The sequence below is a fragment of the Acanthaster planci genome, linkage group LG01 (genome assembly GCF_054643075.1).
Source record: "Acanthaster planci isolate LZ-2023a linkage group LG01, COTS_SCS, whole genome shotgun sequence".
Classification (NCBI taxonomy): domain Eukaryota; kingdom Metazoa; phylum Echinodermata; class Asteroidea; order Valvatida; family Acanthasteridae; genus Acanthaster; species Acanthaster planci.
In genome coordinates this window covers 19,810,299-19,829,288 of record NC_141777.1, presented here as the reverse complement: position 1 = coordinate 19,829,288, position 18,990 = coordinate 19,810,299, and the positions used below count along the sequence as shown (strand labels likewise).

Sequence of the window (18,990 nt, the reverse complement as noted above, 5' to 3'; positions counted from 1 at the left end):
GGTTCATTAAAAACTGGAACAGAAACCCCACACAATGATTTATACGAAGTCAAAGGGACAGGGGAAAAAATCTTATATCAGTAAAGGTACAATGGAATAAACTTTCAAAGTATAATTTGTCAATTCACAATTTGTTTTATTCACAAAACAGCATTAAAAATGCTCCAGGAGTTTTGCATCCCACGGATGCCATAACTGTGTGAATACCACTGAAATTATTACAACTTAAAAAAAGAAAAATTAGAACAAAAGCCAAATAAAATCAGGCTTGAAAAGATTTTGAATGAAAAGCTGCAAGTATATACAGCTCAGTTGGCGCGGGTAATACATGTGTTTTCAATCTTAAGAGGGGAAATACAATTGAAGAAATGACAGGAAATAAACATCACATATTATAGTTTGAACAGGATAACTACATTGTTGTAATACTGCCAATGATGTGTGATAATTAAAGGAATGTTATACGTATATACCTCAAGTTTTACACTGTCATTTTATGGTACAGTTACGCATTAAATACAAGCAGATTTCATTAAAAATTGTTTTGCACTGCAGTTCCTGCAGACACCTACACTGTACTTAAGCTATCCAGCAGCTCATTGGCTTGTTAAAAAGATGCTTTTACGAGACAAAGCTGGTGATTGGGTACAGTTCACACACTCGCAGCCAGGCTTGCTATGTACAGTGACATGACTTCATAAGTATACCACACATGTGACTGCTCTGCAATCTGTCGGAGAAGACAAAACGTGACTTGGCTGAGGGTTAGCAGCAGGAAATGCAGACAGACATCATTGCAGCACCAACTCTTGAGCAACTTTAGGGGCCCCTTAAGTCGTAATACTTAAGTCGCAATACCAAAAGTAACAACGTTGAATGCAGATAGAGAAGATAAAATTAAAAGAAGTATGAAATGCCCATCCTGTGATTCTAGTTTCAATCTGGGAAAAAAATTGAAAAGTCAAAAACTCTAACCAGTAAAACTGACAACCTCAACCTCATACAAATTTGCATATCATGCACAGGACCAGCATATGAAATAAGCAAATAAAATCATGGCATATTTCAGCCTCTTCACCTCAATAGATTTGTTTGCAGCTCTTTGCCCGCCAGTTGTTTCTTTTTCAAATTAAAACCAACTTGTGTCTTCAACCAAAACAACTGAAGATTTTATGTCAAAGATCCATGCCAAAGTAAAGACATGAAGCTCATCTTTTTCACCTTTATACACTGAGGTAATAAGTTTGTCAGATGAATACAAAATTTTGTTTCTTTCAATAAATTAAATTCAAACAAAAGTTTATAGAAACTCGATTATATATACATAGACTTTTTTCTATATACATTATGTTCTTGAATATATAAAACTCAGCTGTTTCCAATTTTTTTTTTCTTGTATGCCAAAAATATTCATTCAGATATTCTAGCCAATTACAGGAGCCAGCTGGATTGAACTCATTGAAATTTGAAAGAACTGGTGGTTTTCCGTCATATGGGGGAAAATAACTCAAATGAGCACCAATTTGGTCCATATTCTTAATGCAGAATACTCCTAACTTTCTTTGACTTTGGGGAAAAAAAAAATGTTACAGAGAGGATGAAAGTTGAAGGTGAGTTGCGCACAATAAGTTTTGAGTCGGTCAAATCAAAATGTTGCAGACTCCAACCGGACTGACCAGTACAAGATGGCACAGTGTGACCATTTATGATACTTGCATTTTGCGGAACCTGCCACAGGCCCACCAGTCCGTTGCATGGAAGTTGCCAGGTACGCATGGGCACAACCAGTTTCCAGCTGGAAGTGCACATACCCACAGTATCTCTGCCACTTCCAAAGTTGTTACCCGTGCACTGACTCTACAGAGATCAAAACCCCACAAAAGGCAAAAATGGTATTTTCCGGCAATATCGGATGCAGCCTTGGACAACCAGTTATTTTCATATCACACCCAGCTGTCTTCCTCAGTGAACAGAAAAAGTACCGGCAAGGACATTTCTGCAGTTTGTTACCTTGCTTCATTCCTTTTTAGCCACCATCAACACCCAACTTAGACAACCCACAGAGCCAAAGTCTTATAAAAATATCAATTGATGTGGTAACAATTAGCTCTCAGGTACACATAAGTGCAAGTATTCATCGCTCACTACATCTAGTTATTTTTCTTTGCATTCAAGTGGAAGACCAAAAGCTTCTTGGAATAAACAGCTCAGCACTCGCAGATTGGTGGAGAAAATAATCAGAATTGAAAAACTTCAAGAGAGAAAAAGATCATTTTTCTACGGGAAGTAAAGTCTTAGAGGCCCACATACATCCCCAAAGGTCAACTGGATGATCTTGCCAGCAATCTGTCCTACACCAGTTCTCTTCTCCAACACTACGTCACTAGACCCATTGCAGCGAAGCATTTCCTTCACAACATCCGTCATGCTTTCACCAAATCTTGTATGTCTTTCCCACATGAAGCAATATCAATTCATATATTAGATTATCTATAAAGTAGTTGGGAATGTAAGGCAGCCTTTTTTTTAACCCCACCCGCCTAAAAAAAAAAAGACCAAAATTTACTACTGCCTCCAGGGGAAAAAGTACGAGGAACAACTGTAAATGAATTGAAGTCATAGACTTAAAACTTACAAATCAAATTGCAAGCTTGACAGTGACGACGACCACAAACGTAGCGTGTCAATCATAGAAATGAGCCTAAACAATAACATATTGCAAGTGGTATTTCACGTCACAGCAGACAAACAGGTTGAATCGAAGAGTTTAACATGCCCAGAACTGGACCTGAATTAGGACATTTGTAACTCAACCAAATGTCTTTTAAACTTTTTTTAGTTATTAAAAAAGCACAGCATTGTCTCTGCCATATAACATCTCAAATGCAGCCTCATAAAGAGAAAATGCAAAGTTCGGAGTTAATACATTTATGTGTTGATCAGTTAAGTTGACAGGTACATTTATTGCACCTTTCAAAGTCTCATTAAATTAAGTGAAACAAAATTATACAGTAACTGATTTTCAGGCAAACATATCTTGGACATGGACATACAGTTTTGTACATGACACAGGTTTATACATGAAATTCTATACAATACTTGTAGCACAATGAAATAAATGTGAACAGGCTGGTAGCCTCATAATCAAAAGCTTTAATAATGCACCCAAAAAGCTCTTTCAAAATACCTTTATGTACAATGCGTCCGTGGAATTCTTATAAAAAGGTTTAACTCTATATCGCAGACATTTTTTTTGGGGGGGGGAAGGAAAAACATTTCACAAGACTACCAGCCTGGCACCACAAAGCATGCTGATGAGAGCAAAGGTGGAAGATAAAGCATTTAACTTATCATTAAGTGTACAATAAAAAAAAGGATAATACTTACTGCCAGAATACAAGTCATACTCATATTTAACATCACCCAGACCAGCTGAGCTACAACGGAGTATGGCCACTATACATCACATACCCTCAGCAAAAAAAGAGAATAATTAAATAAAGACAAAAAATGTATACAAACTGTTTAAGCGTACCTCAATGCACACATTAATAGTGTGATACTCCTCTGCCAGACCAGCTGAGCTACAATGAAGTATATATGACTACTATATTATACATGCCCTCGGAAACCGCCCCACCCCCCCAGCAAAAAATCTGTACAGGTTAAACATATCCCAATGCACACATACACTATGTGCTACTCCTGGGCCAAACTATCTCAATTATTCTCAGTTTGCGTAATAAAAGCTGTCTCCTTTTTACATTGTGCCTGCACAACGGTCCAAATCTTCCCCGTTTACTAACATCTGTCCAAATCATCTTCCCCGTTTATTAACATCTCAACTGAATGTTCTCATTGTAGCCTTTTTTTTTTAAAAGTTGACAATATCAGTACATGTGACTGTTTTGGACGCTAGTGTACACAGATGCATGCCACACATGTTCTTTACGTGTACATTTCCCTAGGCAGAGAGCTGTCTCTGTTTAATCCAAAGGCTACTGCATAAGAACACACACATTCCATCTTAACCCTACAAAATTGATCACTTGCACTGATCGCTTGCACACAAACACACATTCCCTGATCTACAAATCTGCCAGCGTGATCTTTTAACGTTCCTCTATCTGGCATGCCAAGTTCCTATACCCTGGTCGACTTGTGTGGTCCCCCCCGGCACATCAGTCTGCATCAAATCAGCATGATCCACTAAACAAAGCAAATAACTGGATGCCATGTCTTTAATTAAACACACAGAACATCAACCACACGTACAGGCAACCAATGTCACACCGATTCTCACTGCACTATGAGGAACATTCAACAATCCACATCAACACAGACAACTCACATGCGTCATACAAAAAACTCTGAACAGTTCCAACTTGTTCTCGTGCACAGCGTCAAATTTGCATACACATGTACCAGAGCATCAAGATGCTTCTGAGCTTACTCTGTGTTAATTTGTGGATGTTTTGGGGCTTTTTATATGCCTTTGGAGGGAAACAAAATGAAACAGACCCTTCCAAAGTTGACCTTTTTCTCAGTTTTTCAAAATACAATATTTTTGCTCGAGGGCCATCACTGAACCAGCAAACAAACATTCACCCAGCATTCGACAATTGCCTTGTTACATCGCTTCAATCATTCAAAAAAAAAAATAAAAGCTGCAATACACTCATCTGCATAGAATAAATCAAACATTTGAGATTGCCTGCTTTTCTTTCAGACCTGAGAGGTTGCAGAAATGGCGTTGCAGGGAGAGCCCTTCAACACCATCTGCCCATTTATGACAACAAATATGCATGTGAGGGCAGTTGAGTATCAGTTATGAACGACTGCATTCATTTTTACAAACTTGACATACATGCCTACATGTACTTCCGATCAACGACAAAGCAGTAGTTCCCATGGTGAAGCAACATGCTTCACGTTTTGTGACCCAAATCCCTTCTTGCGAGCTCACAGCAAACTTGACACATCTATCACACTGTCATCAGTGACTCATCTGGACATCACCCTCACAACGCGATGCTCCCACAGTAAGCTGAATTCATTACCCATCACTCGTGCATGCCCCATTTTACAATTCTTGAAACATCAACAAATGCGTATACCCCTCTCAAATGGTAATATGCACCACATACTTGACTGTGGACTTCCAGCAAGATGGTGGTTGTTGCTGTGGGGCCTACATGAGCAACAAGTGAAGGACAAAGTATATTCAGTATATGCAGATCATGGCTTTTGTGTATACATGTACCAGTACCACAGATTCTGTGTGACCAATTTTCGACTGAATGTGCACAAGCTGGCAGCAAAGTCACATCTTCCTCTGTGTCACCACAGGGCTACACGTGCAGGAGTCAATAGCCCCATGCTCGCACAAACATATACAATGCACAATTCAGATTCTGTGAAACTTCTCAAGTGCTGATTCAAAGAGCTCACGTCAACAACCCGTACCCACACAACCTCCTTTCTCGCTTTAACCTCCACACTTGACCCAATTTCATGGTGCTACTGAGCATGACCATAATTATATAACAACTTTATTTATTGATGGTACCGGTGGCCATGTCATCTCTGCACGATGTTTTTAACATGCCATCAGTAGCAACTTAGGAAGTTAGAAGGATACACAACTTGAAACTATACTTGTAAGTACGATGAGAAAAGGGTTTAGTTTTAAGTAGGAGAAAACCCGGATAGATTTACCCAATAAGTCCCATGGAGTCAATTTCAGGGACTGAAAACCCAATCAAAGTCGGCTGGGATATGATACAAAACAGAGTTGCAGAGGTGGCAGCTTAAAGTGAGGAAAGTATCACTGCTGTGAAAACCTGACTTCCCACTTCAGGTTGCATTTAGGTAGGAGCTTAGATTAATTGTTAAAAATTCCATTTATTTTGTGTAGAGGGCAAACAGTACCCACAGCAAAATGCATGCTAACACCATGGCCAGAATTTGTCTCAATGGACCAACAATAAATACATCCATGCCCATGTAAGCTGTCTCTACTGTGAAATATGCCTAAGGCTATACTATAGTGCAACACTTTTCTCCTCAGGCCTTGGGGAATGATCAAGTGAGGCCATGTTTTGTATGTAGCAATAATGTCCTCTTGAACATTGAGACGCACCGTAAAATTGGTCACTAGCTAACCCACTATATTAAAATTGTGTGGTATATCTCTAAATGTGGGTGGAGTGTTGGGGCCGCCTGGTAACTCTCAATTACAGGGTCACGGGCCTGTATGTGTATTAAAATGGGTACCGGCTTTAGCTTAGGAGAAACCTGTGATGGACTGCATCCAGTGTGCCCAAGAGAATAGAATTATAATTTTAAGTCTGTGCTACAGAAACCAAGGATTGACCTCTGGTCTGACGAGCTGTAAGGGCTTGAGACTTGACTTACATTCTTCCCAGTACTCATGTGGCACTCGCCCTGCAAGCAAATTTAAAAATGCCCACAAACACCAACTGGCATGTGCCCATTCACATTTCTATTTCTTAGAGGCAATGCACGTCTCAATAGCAAGTGCACGTCACTCACTTTCAAAAGACCCGCGATTTGTCACTCATTCGGGAAAAACCCTCAGGAGACTGAATCCTGAGTTAGTGTCAAATTGCAAAACTCTCACAAGGTGCATACCTGTCAAGACTGGAAAAAACTCAAGAGGTTCTGATGCTGTCTCAGCATTATCAAGCATCAAACTTACACCTTTCTCCAATATGAAGCATCACAACGCTGCAACACGAGAACGCACTGTCTGACCAAACGCACATTCCTCTCAGTCCCGTTTCTCACTGTCATGAGAGTTATAAAGCATACTGGGGGGTGACCGGGAGCTTGGTTTTGCACGTATGACCTCAGAGCAATAACTGGAAACATGTTCATGGAGGTATAAAAAAAGGCAGAGCAAGAAACAGTTACATCTGTTTCCTTTTTTTCCTGCCTCTTAGAATCAGTGATGAACCAACTCCAACATTTGGTTCTCGTTTGGTCGCAGAAATGACGTCACACAGGCATGACCACAGCCACGAACATGCCCAGCCAATAATCAAAGCCGTTAACATGTTTCTGGTCATGGTCTTAAAAACACGCCCCAAATTTAACCACGGACCAAACACTTTGGCCTACTTTGATTTGTAGATAATGGGAGACTTTGAAACGCTTGGTGGCGACAAATATACCGGTCCGTCTTACCAGTTCGGGGCATGCGCACATTGTTCTGAGCATGCGTGCATAGTTCTGAGCACGCCCAATACCATGAAAAAGGAGCGGTATGTCTGCTGCCACCAGCGTTTCAAAGTCTCCCATTAGAGTACATTTTGAGCTCCATGCAGAAGTACATGTACACCCCAACAACAGTGACAGGGGCTGGGCCAACACTGCTGCAGCTATGTGCCTGGCACCTGATCAAGCCAAAACACTGAGTTTCCGCACATGGTAAATAAAATAAGTCGTCAACACTACGCAACGAATCAGTGCACGCACCATTTTTGCCAGTTCTTTCTCTGAAGAAGTACTACCACTCCTGCACCGTAGTTGTGGGGACATACACTCGACATTTCACCTATTTTGTTTGGACCGAATACATTGTGGGGACTCAGAAATGTTCCCACAACTCAGCTCAAATTTCCCTAACAAAAGAGCTTGTCCCCTGAACGCGGAGAATGCCTACCCACACATACTTCTTCTATAGTTGTGGGGACATACCTTACACTCATCATTACACTGATTTGGAGGATGTCACAAAGTCCCCATAACTATGTCCTAATTTGCCCAACAACAGAAAACTTCCCCACAACCTGGTGAGGGCCTCTACCCACATATACTTTCTCTGTAGTTGTGGGGACATACATTTGCCATAATACCGATTCTGTTGGGCAACAAGATGCTGTGGGGACAGCAGAGAGTCCCCACAGCTCATGTTTTACATACAAAGTGTGGACATTGCTTTGTTCTCCTGTGGTTAAGGAAACTTGAGGAAAATGCTCCTTTTTCTCCAACTAGGATAACTCCTTAGAGCTGGATTTTTGATGATGCCTTCCTGGACTGTTCCTTTTCATTTTGCCACAAATGACATTGACCCCAAAATACCTCTGAAACTGTTTTCATAGAGGGGAAAACATTGTGTGAATTTGTGCGAGTCCACACAACACCATCATGCCCTACATTATGTGGACTTCTTCTTTTGCGCAGAGGTGCACACTATGTATGCCACGCCTGCTCACACACAGCTGTACATTCTTTGTACATGTAACTCTGCACAAGTACAAAGAATGTCACATGACAGGCATCGTCACATGACAGACCACAAATGCAGCAGTTCAAATATAACTATAGAGTTGCTTTTCATTCCAATCATACTCGCGCAAGCACACATCGAACAAATCATACAAAACACCCAAAACAAGTTCACACAACGCCATCATACCCTACATTATGTGGACTTCTTTTGTGCAGAGGTCCACACTATGTACGCCACGCCAGCTCACATGCCTCAGACAGACACATCACCCTTCTTTTCTCATGCAGTATCCCCCAATCTGACTCACAAAGCATATCTGGAATAACACCAAGTTTTGAGCACACTGTGTGACCGACAGTGATGGCAACTGATTCAAAGGTTCCGCATTTTCTGTGAAAGTGACCAAACATTCGTGGCTCAGTTTTCAGATGAGAACACAGTTCAGGTAAACACTTCAATATATTTAATTCACCTGTCAACCCCCTCAAATTCATAAACTTCTACAAATTTCCGTACTGATTGCATTTTCGTACTTCGAGGATTTCAAGCACCAAATACAGCTGACACGTTATTTTTTCCACATTCTAAACACTGACACTGCAAGCGTACTGCCCCTGTGACACGTGTCTTGCAGACAGTATTAAGATTCTCTTACAGCAAACACCAATGCTGTGTATTCATATTTACACCTGTGCGTTCTTCAGCTGGTGTAGCCCCCTTAAGATGTGTGTCCAGTTTACCTGAATATTTTGACAGCTGTATTTCAAATGCCAACATCTAGACACAGGTGTCCTCAATCCAGTGCACAAGTTTTGTTGACACAGTATGGAACCCAGACACACCTTTCTTGCAGCTGTGCTATTTTTTTTGTTTAGACCTGCGTGTCCTTCTGCAGGTGCAATGTGTCCATCTGGTCCAGGATGAAGGTGACAGTGTGCCGCCTGATCAGCTCCAGGTGGCTCTCCAGCATCTTGTTCTTCTCCCGGATGCTGGTCACTTCGTGTTTCAGGCGGCTATTCTCGGCCACCAGCACCTCTCGTTCCTGCAGAGCAGAAGACATCACAAGATTGTGACACTTTGGCACAGGATTACGACACTAGCCTTCACTTTTGCCCCAGTTTGTTGATATCTTTACTCTGCCGAGACCAGTGGGGAAGACAAGCTAAAGGGGCTGTATCCAAGAGGTGTTCAAGCAAATTCAAATGCACCGCTGTATCGTCATAGCAAATATTTGCACTGTAAATTCACAAACTTGTATTTCCAGACAGGCCAAATTCTCCAAGTTGTGAGGGTAACTAGCAACAAGCATTGCAGTCGGAAAGATACACATTGCTATTGGACAGATTGCCCATTGTCAAAAGGTTTACATTGGGACTTCAAAAAGAATGGAATATTCTAACTTTTATTTAATTGCTGGTCTGCACCGGCAGATGTAAGGACCTACCCTTTCGGCAGTCATCAGCCGATCCTTTAGCTCCTCATGTTTGGCAGCGGGGCTGCCCTTGAACACGCTGGAGTCACTCCCCGTCACACTGTTCTGGTCCCCAAAGCTGCTGCTGTTGCTGTCGTCCTCACTGAGCTCGCTCAGGCGTCGGCCGCTGCAGATGATGCCGCCATGGTCCTCACTGTCCTTGTCCGAGTCCTGGGAGGCCGTCTCCGGGCTGCTGGCTGCGGAAGCCGCCGCCGCAGCAGCAACTGCTGCTACCTTGGCCTCTTCGGTTTGGGTGGCCTGCTGTACCAGCCTCATCTGCTTCTGGCACTGGCTCAGCCGCTGCTGATCCTCCCACACTACATCCTTGGAGATTGAGACTTTAGTGAGAGGAAGCAGATAGAAAGGATGAAATTAGTTTTTAAGCACGAGTACATAGCTACATTTACCTTGAGAAAAAAATGAGTTGTGGTGGAAGTAGGTTGGAGATCTGTACTGTGTCTTATGTGCATGAGATAAACGATACCCTCTAACAAAAGTTCTGGTTATTATGCATTTTGACGATGCTGCCTTCCAAGTGATACAAGTCCTTGAAAAATTTAAAGGAGTTAACCAAACAGATTCGACAAGGAGAATAATATGTTGGCGATTCTTGGACTCGAGAGACAGGTCATGTTTGAATTGCTTAGGTCGATTGACTGTAGATGTACCTCTGTTCAGCTGGCTAGTACTCTGACTGTGTCCCTTGTCATGGCTATGCTTCCGACGGTTGACCACTGCCCCGTTGGCCTGGCCGCCTGACTTCGCGGCATTGATTGGCCCGTCCAGCGTGTGTCGGCGCTGCATGGTGGAGGTGATGCCATTCAGCCCATTGCCACTGGCCTTCTTGCTGCGGCACTCGATGACTAGCCGGTCCTTGCAGTGCTTGTGGGCGTTGATGCCGCAGACCTTGCACTTGACGCCCTGCTTGATCAGGCCCCAGAGCAGGCCCGTGCAGTGCTGGCAGAAGGTAGGCGTCAGGTAGGTGTGGACGCTGAAGTTGTGCTTGTAGCTGTAGCTGAGGGCCAGACTGTGGGCCCGCATGAAGTAGGAGCACATCTCACTCCTGCTGATCAGGCCCTCTCTGCAGAGGCAACCCCCCCAAAAAATCCATTAATTCTACCCCACAATGGAGAACATCTTCCTTACATTGTGACTAACATCCAGGATATAAGTTCACTTCGCACTTCATTCGTGAAAATTTTGCAACTCTTTTTTTTTCATACTTTTACCAGACGGAGGTTGCTGAAATTTCATTTACATGTTTCTCCCGTCTGGAATAATCAAAATGCTGGTTTTAAGAGTAAGTACATATGTCCTTATATATCACAACTCCACGATTCAATGGCCCCTTTGTGAGGGTTCCTACAGAATCTGAAAACCAAATTCCATAATTTTTCCAGACCTAAAATATGACAATTTCTCTGACATTTAATTTTTTTGCTATTTTGCAGAGAAAAGTCGCTGAGTATTATTATAATCATCACAGGAAGACTGCCAAAGCCACAATTACAGCCTGACAAGGATAGCTTGCATATTTACCATTATTCTCTAATCACATCAAAAGCAGCCCATTACTGCATAATCCTGATTTTCAAGATTTTCCAGGCTTTTCCATGACCATGGGAAGCCTATTATTTCAGGGATGTTAGCCTGACAATTTAACAGGAGGTCTGAAACTAGCAAGGGTAATGTCCACGTTCCTTTCTCTCCTGAAAATGTCTTGAAAAAACTATATCAAGGTTTTAGACTCACAAGGTCTGATTTAAGATGGAAGTCTGAAACTTGAGATCTCAAGCCTGGTTATTTGCACTCTAACTATGTATGTAACTATAAAGGGGTAAATCTAGCCTCAGGGCAAAGTAATAGTTGTTGAGCTGTACCATCATCGAAATCCTCCAAATTCCCCCAACCCCAATGGATTTCTAAGGGATTTGTAAAAGGGTAAACAAGGTCCTGTGTTGTTTTCCTTCATGCACTACTATACTCCCCAAGCTGACATACTGTAGCTTCCTACTTTAATACACTTGGACTTTCTTGTCCCGTGGCTCGGACATATCTCTTTAACTGGCACTTGACTTCTTTCACCCTCACAAAAATCACGTTATTCTCTCTTCAAAGATACTAATTCAAGTTGGCTTTGCATCAGGGATGTTAATTCGTAATAGGTGTTGCCAAATGCACCGATGGTCATATCCACTGCGTACATGTCTTCTAAGTGTGGTAAGTGAGTTGTGAAAAAAAAAATCACAAGCTTTCTCAGGTGGGACTTGAACCAAGCGCAGAGATCTCAACCATTCAGCAACTGATTTTGCCAGGACCACGTGGCTGGTCTGAGCAAGCTTTTGATTTTTTTTGCAACCCCTCACACCACACTTGGAATACAGCGTGGATATATACTTTGATGTGAGGGCTAAAAATACCATCATTCCACAGCATTACATTCTTTGAGTAAACCCAGACATTGGAGTTTAAAAAGGACTTACCTGTCAGCATTCAACACACAGAATGACTCCATGAAAGGAAAGTTGGTGGCAATACCCTGGAAGTCTGCCCGGGTGATGTAACCGTCCCTGTCAGTGTCATAAATCTTGAACACCGTCTGCACGGATCAACGAATAAAACAAGTTCACAACAGTTCCATCCTGATTTTTTTTAACCCTTGCTCAAGGAATTTCTGGCAGCTCAGACAGCCACTCATAAATGAAGCTCCCACCATTTTGGCCAATCACCAAGAAGCCACTTTCAGTCGGCTCACTTGCCATTAACCATTCCCAAAGAGAGCTGTTACTCATGAATTGTCCTTGAAACCTTTCTCACAGTAAGCCACTAACAACTGGTTCCACAGTAACCCACTCAGGAATAACATTTTCACACTAAACTGTTATGAAGCACTCATTTTACTCTTCTCACACAACACCACTCGTAAGTGCCCAACACATCTTCCAATTTGCAGAGCACGCTTCTGTGAATGACAGTAAGCGTCTCATCTCATACCATTCTAAGAATAAGCCACTCATAAAAGGTATTACATGTATATTATTGAAATTATACACATCTTATCTTTATTATTCAGCTCCTATAAATGACTCCTCATCACTGCTGTAAACATTAAGCCACTCAAGAGTGGATCACGCATCTTAGGCACTCACACCGAGACTACAAGTATGCTGTGACTCATCACTCACGAGTGGTTCAGATAAGTATCTGACTCACTCAATAGCTCACTCATCTGACTGTTTCACCACGAGCTGCTGAGGAGACTGAGTATTCCACAAACACTGTCCCACACAATCACAATTCACATACTATTTTGAGCTTATGAAAAAGGGTAACATTTAACAGGAGGGAAAAAAATTAGACAAGCACGAGACTGAGAGTCTGCTTTACCTCCACCATGGCCGATACATGCTTGGTGATTGTTTCCTGATCAGGGTGGACGCACACTCCTGACGCCCAGTCAGCGTACACTGCTGGTTTAGTGGGGGTGGATGGCTGCAGATAAAAAAGGAATTACATTTAGAACTAACTAGTTGGCGAGCATGCAAGATGTTAAGGCTATTAATTTAGCAGAGCTGTGATTGGGCCACTGCATCTCCTCACAAGTCTATCACTGGTCTGTTGCAAGTAATCACGTCTCAAGTGAAGTGACAAACTTAATCAAATAAAGTGTGGAAAAAAATTGCACTCCTTTAAGCACTTCAGTTCCGGTCGCTGTTTGTTCAATGTTACGTACGTGTTGGTAATAACTTAGGCTACATAAAATTATTACATTGTCTTGATGTCATTTTATTCCTTCCCGTAACAAATTTCATTGTGATTTGACTTCCAACTCAACTGCATATGTTGCTTCTTTCTTTAAATCTACTCCAATTCTAGATTTCTTACATCTGACTCACTCCTTTTAGCCGTATTCAGCAGAGTCGTAGCTGTATTCAAAATTCAACAGCCATACTCAACTATGTTTGTTAGAGTCCACACTTTGAGATGGTTATCACTACCTCTTTCAATGTGGCTTTACCATTTGCTGCTATTCAAATAAAACCTGGTCGATTTCACTTTGTTTGTTTCTACATTAGTGAGTTCCCTACTCAGAGTTTCTGTATTCAAAGATTGCTTGCACTTGATTACAGCCCAAGGCCCAACTACCGCATTTAGTCATTTGGGGATGGGGGGAGAGGGCATGCAGGGACCACTGCCGACCCCCAAAGGACCAGATGGCTTTTTGTTTTTGAAAAATAATGAGATGATTTTGTTGAAACCATTAATGCATTTCCCTTTCTTCCAAAAGCTCTCAAATTCAGCTTCATCCCTCTTTGTCCAAATTTGCAAATAAACAGCAAAAATCCAGCCTAATTTGAAGCATGGCTTTACATGCATTTAGTTGACCGAAGACCTTCACTGGAGAAAGTGTACGAAAGTTATATGCATGACATTTACAAGCGTCCAAAAAAAGGAGTGGATTACGGCTTAATCCTGGTCCTTTTACAAATACATTGACATTTCTGACTTAACCTTTTTCCTGAATACTTGTACAAACAACCAGGACCTTGAGTATGGGCTTTGACCCTCCGGTCTCGGTTTCAGCCCTGGTTCAACAGAGCACTGTTACAAGAAATATGTTTGACTATAATCCATGTAACTGCAAGGCCATGACCTGTATTGAATGGTTTCATTTTCCTTCGCGTTTGTTGAACCTTACACTTCCCCGCTGGCCCACACTATATTCCAACATCATAACCACAGGTTAATCTCTATGCGTGTCAGAAATGTGCATAATGTGTGGTGATTTGTGAAGTGAAGCTGCAAACCAGTCACGGTTCCTATCTGCCCATAAATGTGTTTTTGTGTCGGGAAGGGAGGTGCACACCATGTGGTGTGCACCTTTCTGAGAAGTCTATTGATTGGGAGATTCCAAAAAAAAAAATGACATTTCAGTTTAACTGCCCATCTGTTTACACCATATTTCTTGTATATGTGGAGAGCAGCTGTCCCCTCCTGAAATTGGAGAAATGCAATTACTGAGATGAATGGCCACTGAACAATAAATATAAAAGCAAAGTGACCTTCCAATGATCAATGCTGTCAACGGTTGTGCCTTTGGATTCTGTAAGATTATCTGTCTCGAATGGTCGGGTACCGTTTGTAACCCTGGACTGCACCACCTCATCTACACTGTGCTACTGATTAACTTGTGTATACCCTGCCCTGCAAATGCATGGGTAAATCAGTGCATGTAAGGCACATGCTCCCATCAACAAAACGCAACAACGAACCCCTCAGTCTAATACGTCCGACAAGGTAGCTCACAGTAAATCAAAGGGTCACTCTGCCCTGATCTCATTTAGTTCTTGCCGAGTGAATCACTCTCTTACTGCTTTTTTTGACTGTGGCAAGATGACAAACGTTTGTCGTGTAGCACTTTTGTTTACTATTGCCTGGATCTGTTCATTTGCTAAATGTTGCTTTATCAACCGTTCACGCATGCAAAAAATGCAATACCCCACTGTGGCCTTTTTGAGGCAAACCACTCATAAAAACAGATCATATCTGCTTTGTTCTTCTGACATGCCCGAGGCTTACTGAAAGCTGTACATGCGCAATGAGGGCTACAATTACCTCATTTGGCAGAATATGCAAAAGCAATGTTATCCAGACATCTGAAATTGGAATTCTATTGTAACAAATTTAATTCTCTATATTCTGAGGGTCTAGAATACTGACGGTTTTCTCCATTTACTTACTGCACTCGTCGAATTTCTGGGCTCCCGTGCTAACGACAACTCATAGATCTCATCTTCAGTGTACTGCAAATCTAGTGAAGCCTGAAATTCAAGGTCAAAAGGCTATTCATTTTTTAAAAAGAATCTATTTTTATTGCCTCCATGACAACAAAAAGGACAACGGCTCCTTGCTCTGTGTATGAATTAATTAGGCTTGGCGAGAGAACAATTATATTTAAAGAGTGCAATATGCTAATTTGAACATAAATGATGAAACCAGTTCTAGCTTGGTTTCATTGCTGTTCCACACCTACAGCTACATTTCGGGAAAGCACGTTTTGTTTCAATTCATCAAATTTATCAGGGTGTATTATGTTCATCAAAAAAGTCCGCTGAATTCTTGTCTGGCCCAAAGATTCTGAGTGAGAAATGAGCAGTTCTGAAAACCATCAGAAATCTTTCAAAATTTCTTATCAGCATGGCTATCAAGGCACTGTAAAGACGGAAAGCATTCCCAGCATTCCCAATACCCAGAATGGACCATCAGTGGTGATTTCATTGTGTATGCACTATTCCCAAGAACTCCCTCAATGCACCATCTTTGATGCAGGTAGAGTCCAAAACAAAGGCTATGGCTACTTACCGCAGAGTGCTAAAAACCCAGTGGCAGAGCCACAAAGTACGTGGTGTGGATAGCCTGACATCAAAGATGGCAGACCGAAAGGATTTGGGAAGATACGGCAGAGTGTCAAGAATCTATACCACGTTGCACTTTAGTTATACATGTCAACCTGGAAGAAAGCCTGACTGTAATGGCCTTGTATAGTCATGGCGACAGTATAGCCATGGCAACTCACCCGCAGCATGTTGACCAGATCCATGTTGGTTTCCAGCGGGGGCTTGGTGTTCTGCAGCTGCATCAGCTCCTCGAAGATGACGGCCAGCTGGGCCATCTTGCGCAGGTTGATCTGGCCGTCGGGGTCCACGCGGTCGGGAAGTGCCGTGTGCAGCAGAATCAGATCCTTCAGATGAACACCTGGAAATTGGAAATGACCAAGCAAGTGAAGATTCCGAGTTGGGCCATGATACCACCCTGATACAGATTTAAGTTTCTCTTAGACCTTTTTTTTTAGGTTTATCTGTCCCTCTTTGGACTTACCGAGCTCAACCAACCTTTCTACTGCCTTTTAAAGTGTACAATGCAAATCAAATGAAATGGCAATTTGTCATTTTTCCCCCCTCTTTCTTGTATGTTTTCTGTGTCCAATATTTTAACAGCTGTTTTGACAACATCACGATCAATATCACCATCAACAATTCAATGGAATGTTACCCTGAAGCAAACAATGCAAAACTGAAAACAACCATGCACGCTGCAAAAGAGGGGCCTTTGGCTGCAAAACAATTTTATTCCAGACATCATCAAATTCTGACAATTCAGAATAGAACATACGTCAGTGAGGAGCTCTGCTCAACAAAATACTTCATTATTAACAAACATTGGGGGGGCCCGGGGGTTAGTGATTGGCAGTGACACAAACATTTTTGCTGTCAATGCAGTCAACGGCTCTGGCTTATTTCAATGCCTTGTTTTTTGCTTCAAATCAAATCCGGACACCAATTTTCAAATTCTCGCGGTCGGAAATCTGGGAATTTCTGTACATTACTGAATAAAACAAAGGGTAAATTTGCTCCTTTGCCCCGTGTAAAAAGTCTGTAGTGACGTCATGCTGACTGCTGGTTAAAACACATGCCCTATGAGAGGCAAATAATAATCATAAACAGGTCTTATAAAGTGCTTAATATTAAAAAGTCTCTGCTGCTGTAACTAGCAATGGCATTGCTACACCATCAATTCCAGTATTTCCAGAAATCCTGTTCAGAGGTTTTGAGTGCATCATCGTGAAAGAATGCCCATACGACTGTGCTCATTCTTATATTGTGACATGGTAAAACTGTGCTTTTGCACCAACAGAACTATGCCAAGATTGACTGTTCCTTTTAGAGCGACCAAAAACACTGATCTGGTTTGCTTATGTAAACCTGTTCAAAACTTTGACTCCAAAGTGCATCTATGCCAAACAATGTGTAAATCTAAATCATATCATCATCACCCTGCTAGGAATATTACGGCCAGTCTTTTAAAATCAGACCACACCAAATGCAATCAACACAATGACACCATACATGCAAATATGAACCCACTATACTTAAAAAAAGAAAATTTTTGAATGATTTGGTTCAGTGTTCTCTTGGAAGATCAAGGTGATGATTTGACTTAAGCGCGACATTCTTAGGTATGCGTGTCCATCCACCAGTGACAAAAAACAGAGGGGAACAGAAATACAGGTCTACTTACCTCTATCAAGTGAAAGCCACAGAGGTGAAACAATGCAGGAAAAGAAAGAAAGAAAAATTAGATGCATCGAGATATGAACAAGTTACTGTCGTTTCAAGAACTTGCTACAGTTCTGAAAATCACTGCTCACTAAAACTCCACATGATTCTTGCTTTCCCAAACAAACACCCCAACAGTCATCTTCTTACCTCGATCTGCCCCATCGCCCTACCCCTAATCCCACTCTCCATCCGAGGAAAACAAAAGAATCATGTACATGAACATGAGCCGATAACACTACTCACAAATGATTTTTGACTAGGCATTGCGCACAAGCCTGGAGGACTCGTCCTGGGGGCAATGCTTTGGGGGGAAAAGTCCTACAAAGTCTTGGGTGACCCATCACCAAGAAATTCCATGCTTTGGTCAAAGATGAGGCAGAAAAGGCCTTGCCTCTATCATGAAAAAGTGCCAGTGACATAATGCATCACATACATACAGATAGGGGCGGGTTGATGAACTGTTCTTATCATGGATAAAATTCTGCCAAGATTCTTTTCCAGTGAGGTATCGGACCAAAACTATATGTATAATCCAGGAGCCAAATGATGTGACACACTTCATTCCAATGATGATAAGTGCCTGATTGACAAATTCTAACATTACAATCTTATCTTTTATCCGCGACTTTGACATAGCACAAATTCTGGCCTACAACCCCTCCAACCTTTGCATCCATATTCGGATAACATCTCAATTTTCTACAGTCACTTTGAGAGCATCAACAGAGACCCTCATAGATTGCAACAGAACAGCACAGAAAAAAACAGGAGGCTACCATTGCATACACGGAATCCAAACACTGATAAGAAAAATTCAACCAATATAATACATACAGTTCCATGCTAAGGTACATTAACCCGCCCAAAAAGTCTAGACATTGAGGTACCATACATGTACATGTAGTTATTTGAAATTATATTTTTCTTCAGTTGGTATGTGTTTCAATGCTGCACTCCATTCTACTCTCCACTCCAAATAGGTCTGGAAGCTCAATAACGAAAGTTTTACAGTACCTGGATGTTCAGGATCACCTCTATTTAGCATAAAACACAGTAATGGGGACTGGTCATGTTAATAGTGTTTTAATTGCCCTTGGTTTAGCATTTCTATTTTTTCTTTCAGTTTTTAAAAACATTTTACA

General features: G+C 41.7%; 1 protein-coding gene across 5 annotated transcripts in view; it reads right to left on the bottom strand.

Moving 5' to 3' along the window:
* Positions 1-115: 115 nt before the first annotated feature.
* Positions 116-18,990, bottom strand: part of rasgrp3 (RAS guanyl releasing protein 3) — an 80,335-nt gene continuing 61,460 nt past the window's right edge. For all 5 annotated transcript variants that reach the window (XM_087132472.1, XM_087132471.1, XM_087132462.1 and 2 more), the window contains 7 exons: positions 16,306-16,486; positions 15,470-15,550; positions 13,116-13,220; positions 12,212-12,327; positions 10,397-10,809; positions 9,702-10,066; positions 116-9,299 (listed from right to left, as the gene is read on the bottom strand). In XM_087132472.1, coding sequence (XP_086988598.1) covers positions 9,129-9,299; positions 9,702-10,066; positions 10,397-10,809; positions 12,212-12,327; positions 13,116-13,220; positions 15,470-15,550; positions 16,306-16,486 — 1,432 coding nt within the window. In that variant the 3' untranslated portion in view covers positions 116-9,128. The remainder of the gene's footprint in view (positions 9,300-9,701; positions 10,067-10,396; positions 10,810-12,211; positions 12,328-13,115; positions 13,221-15,469; positions 15,551-16,305; positions 16,487-18,990) is intronic.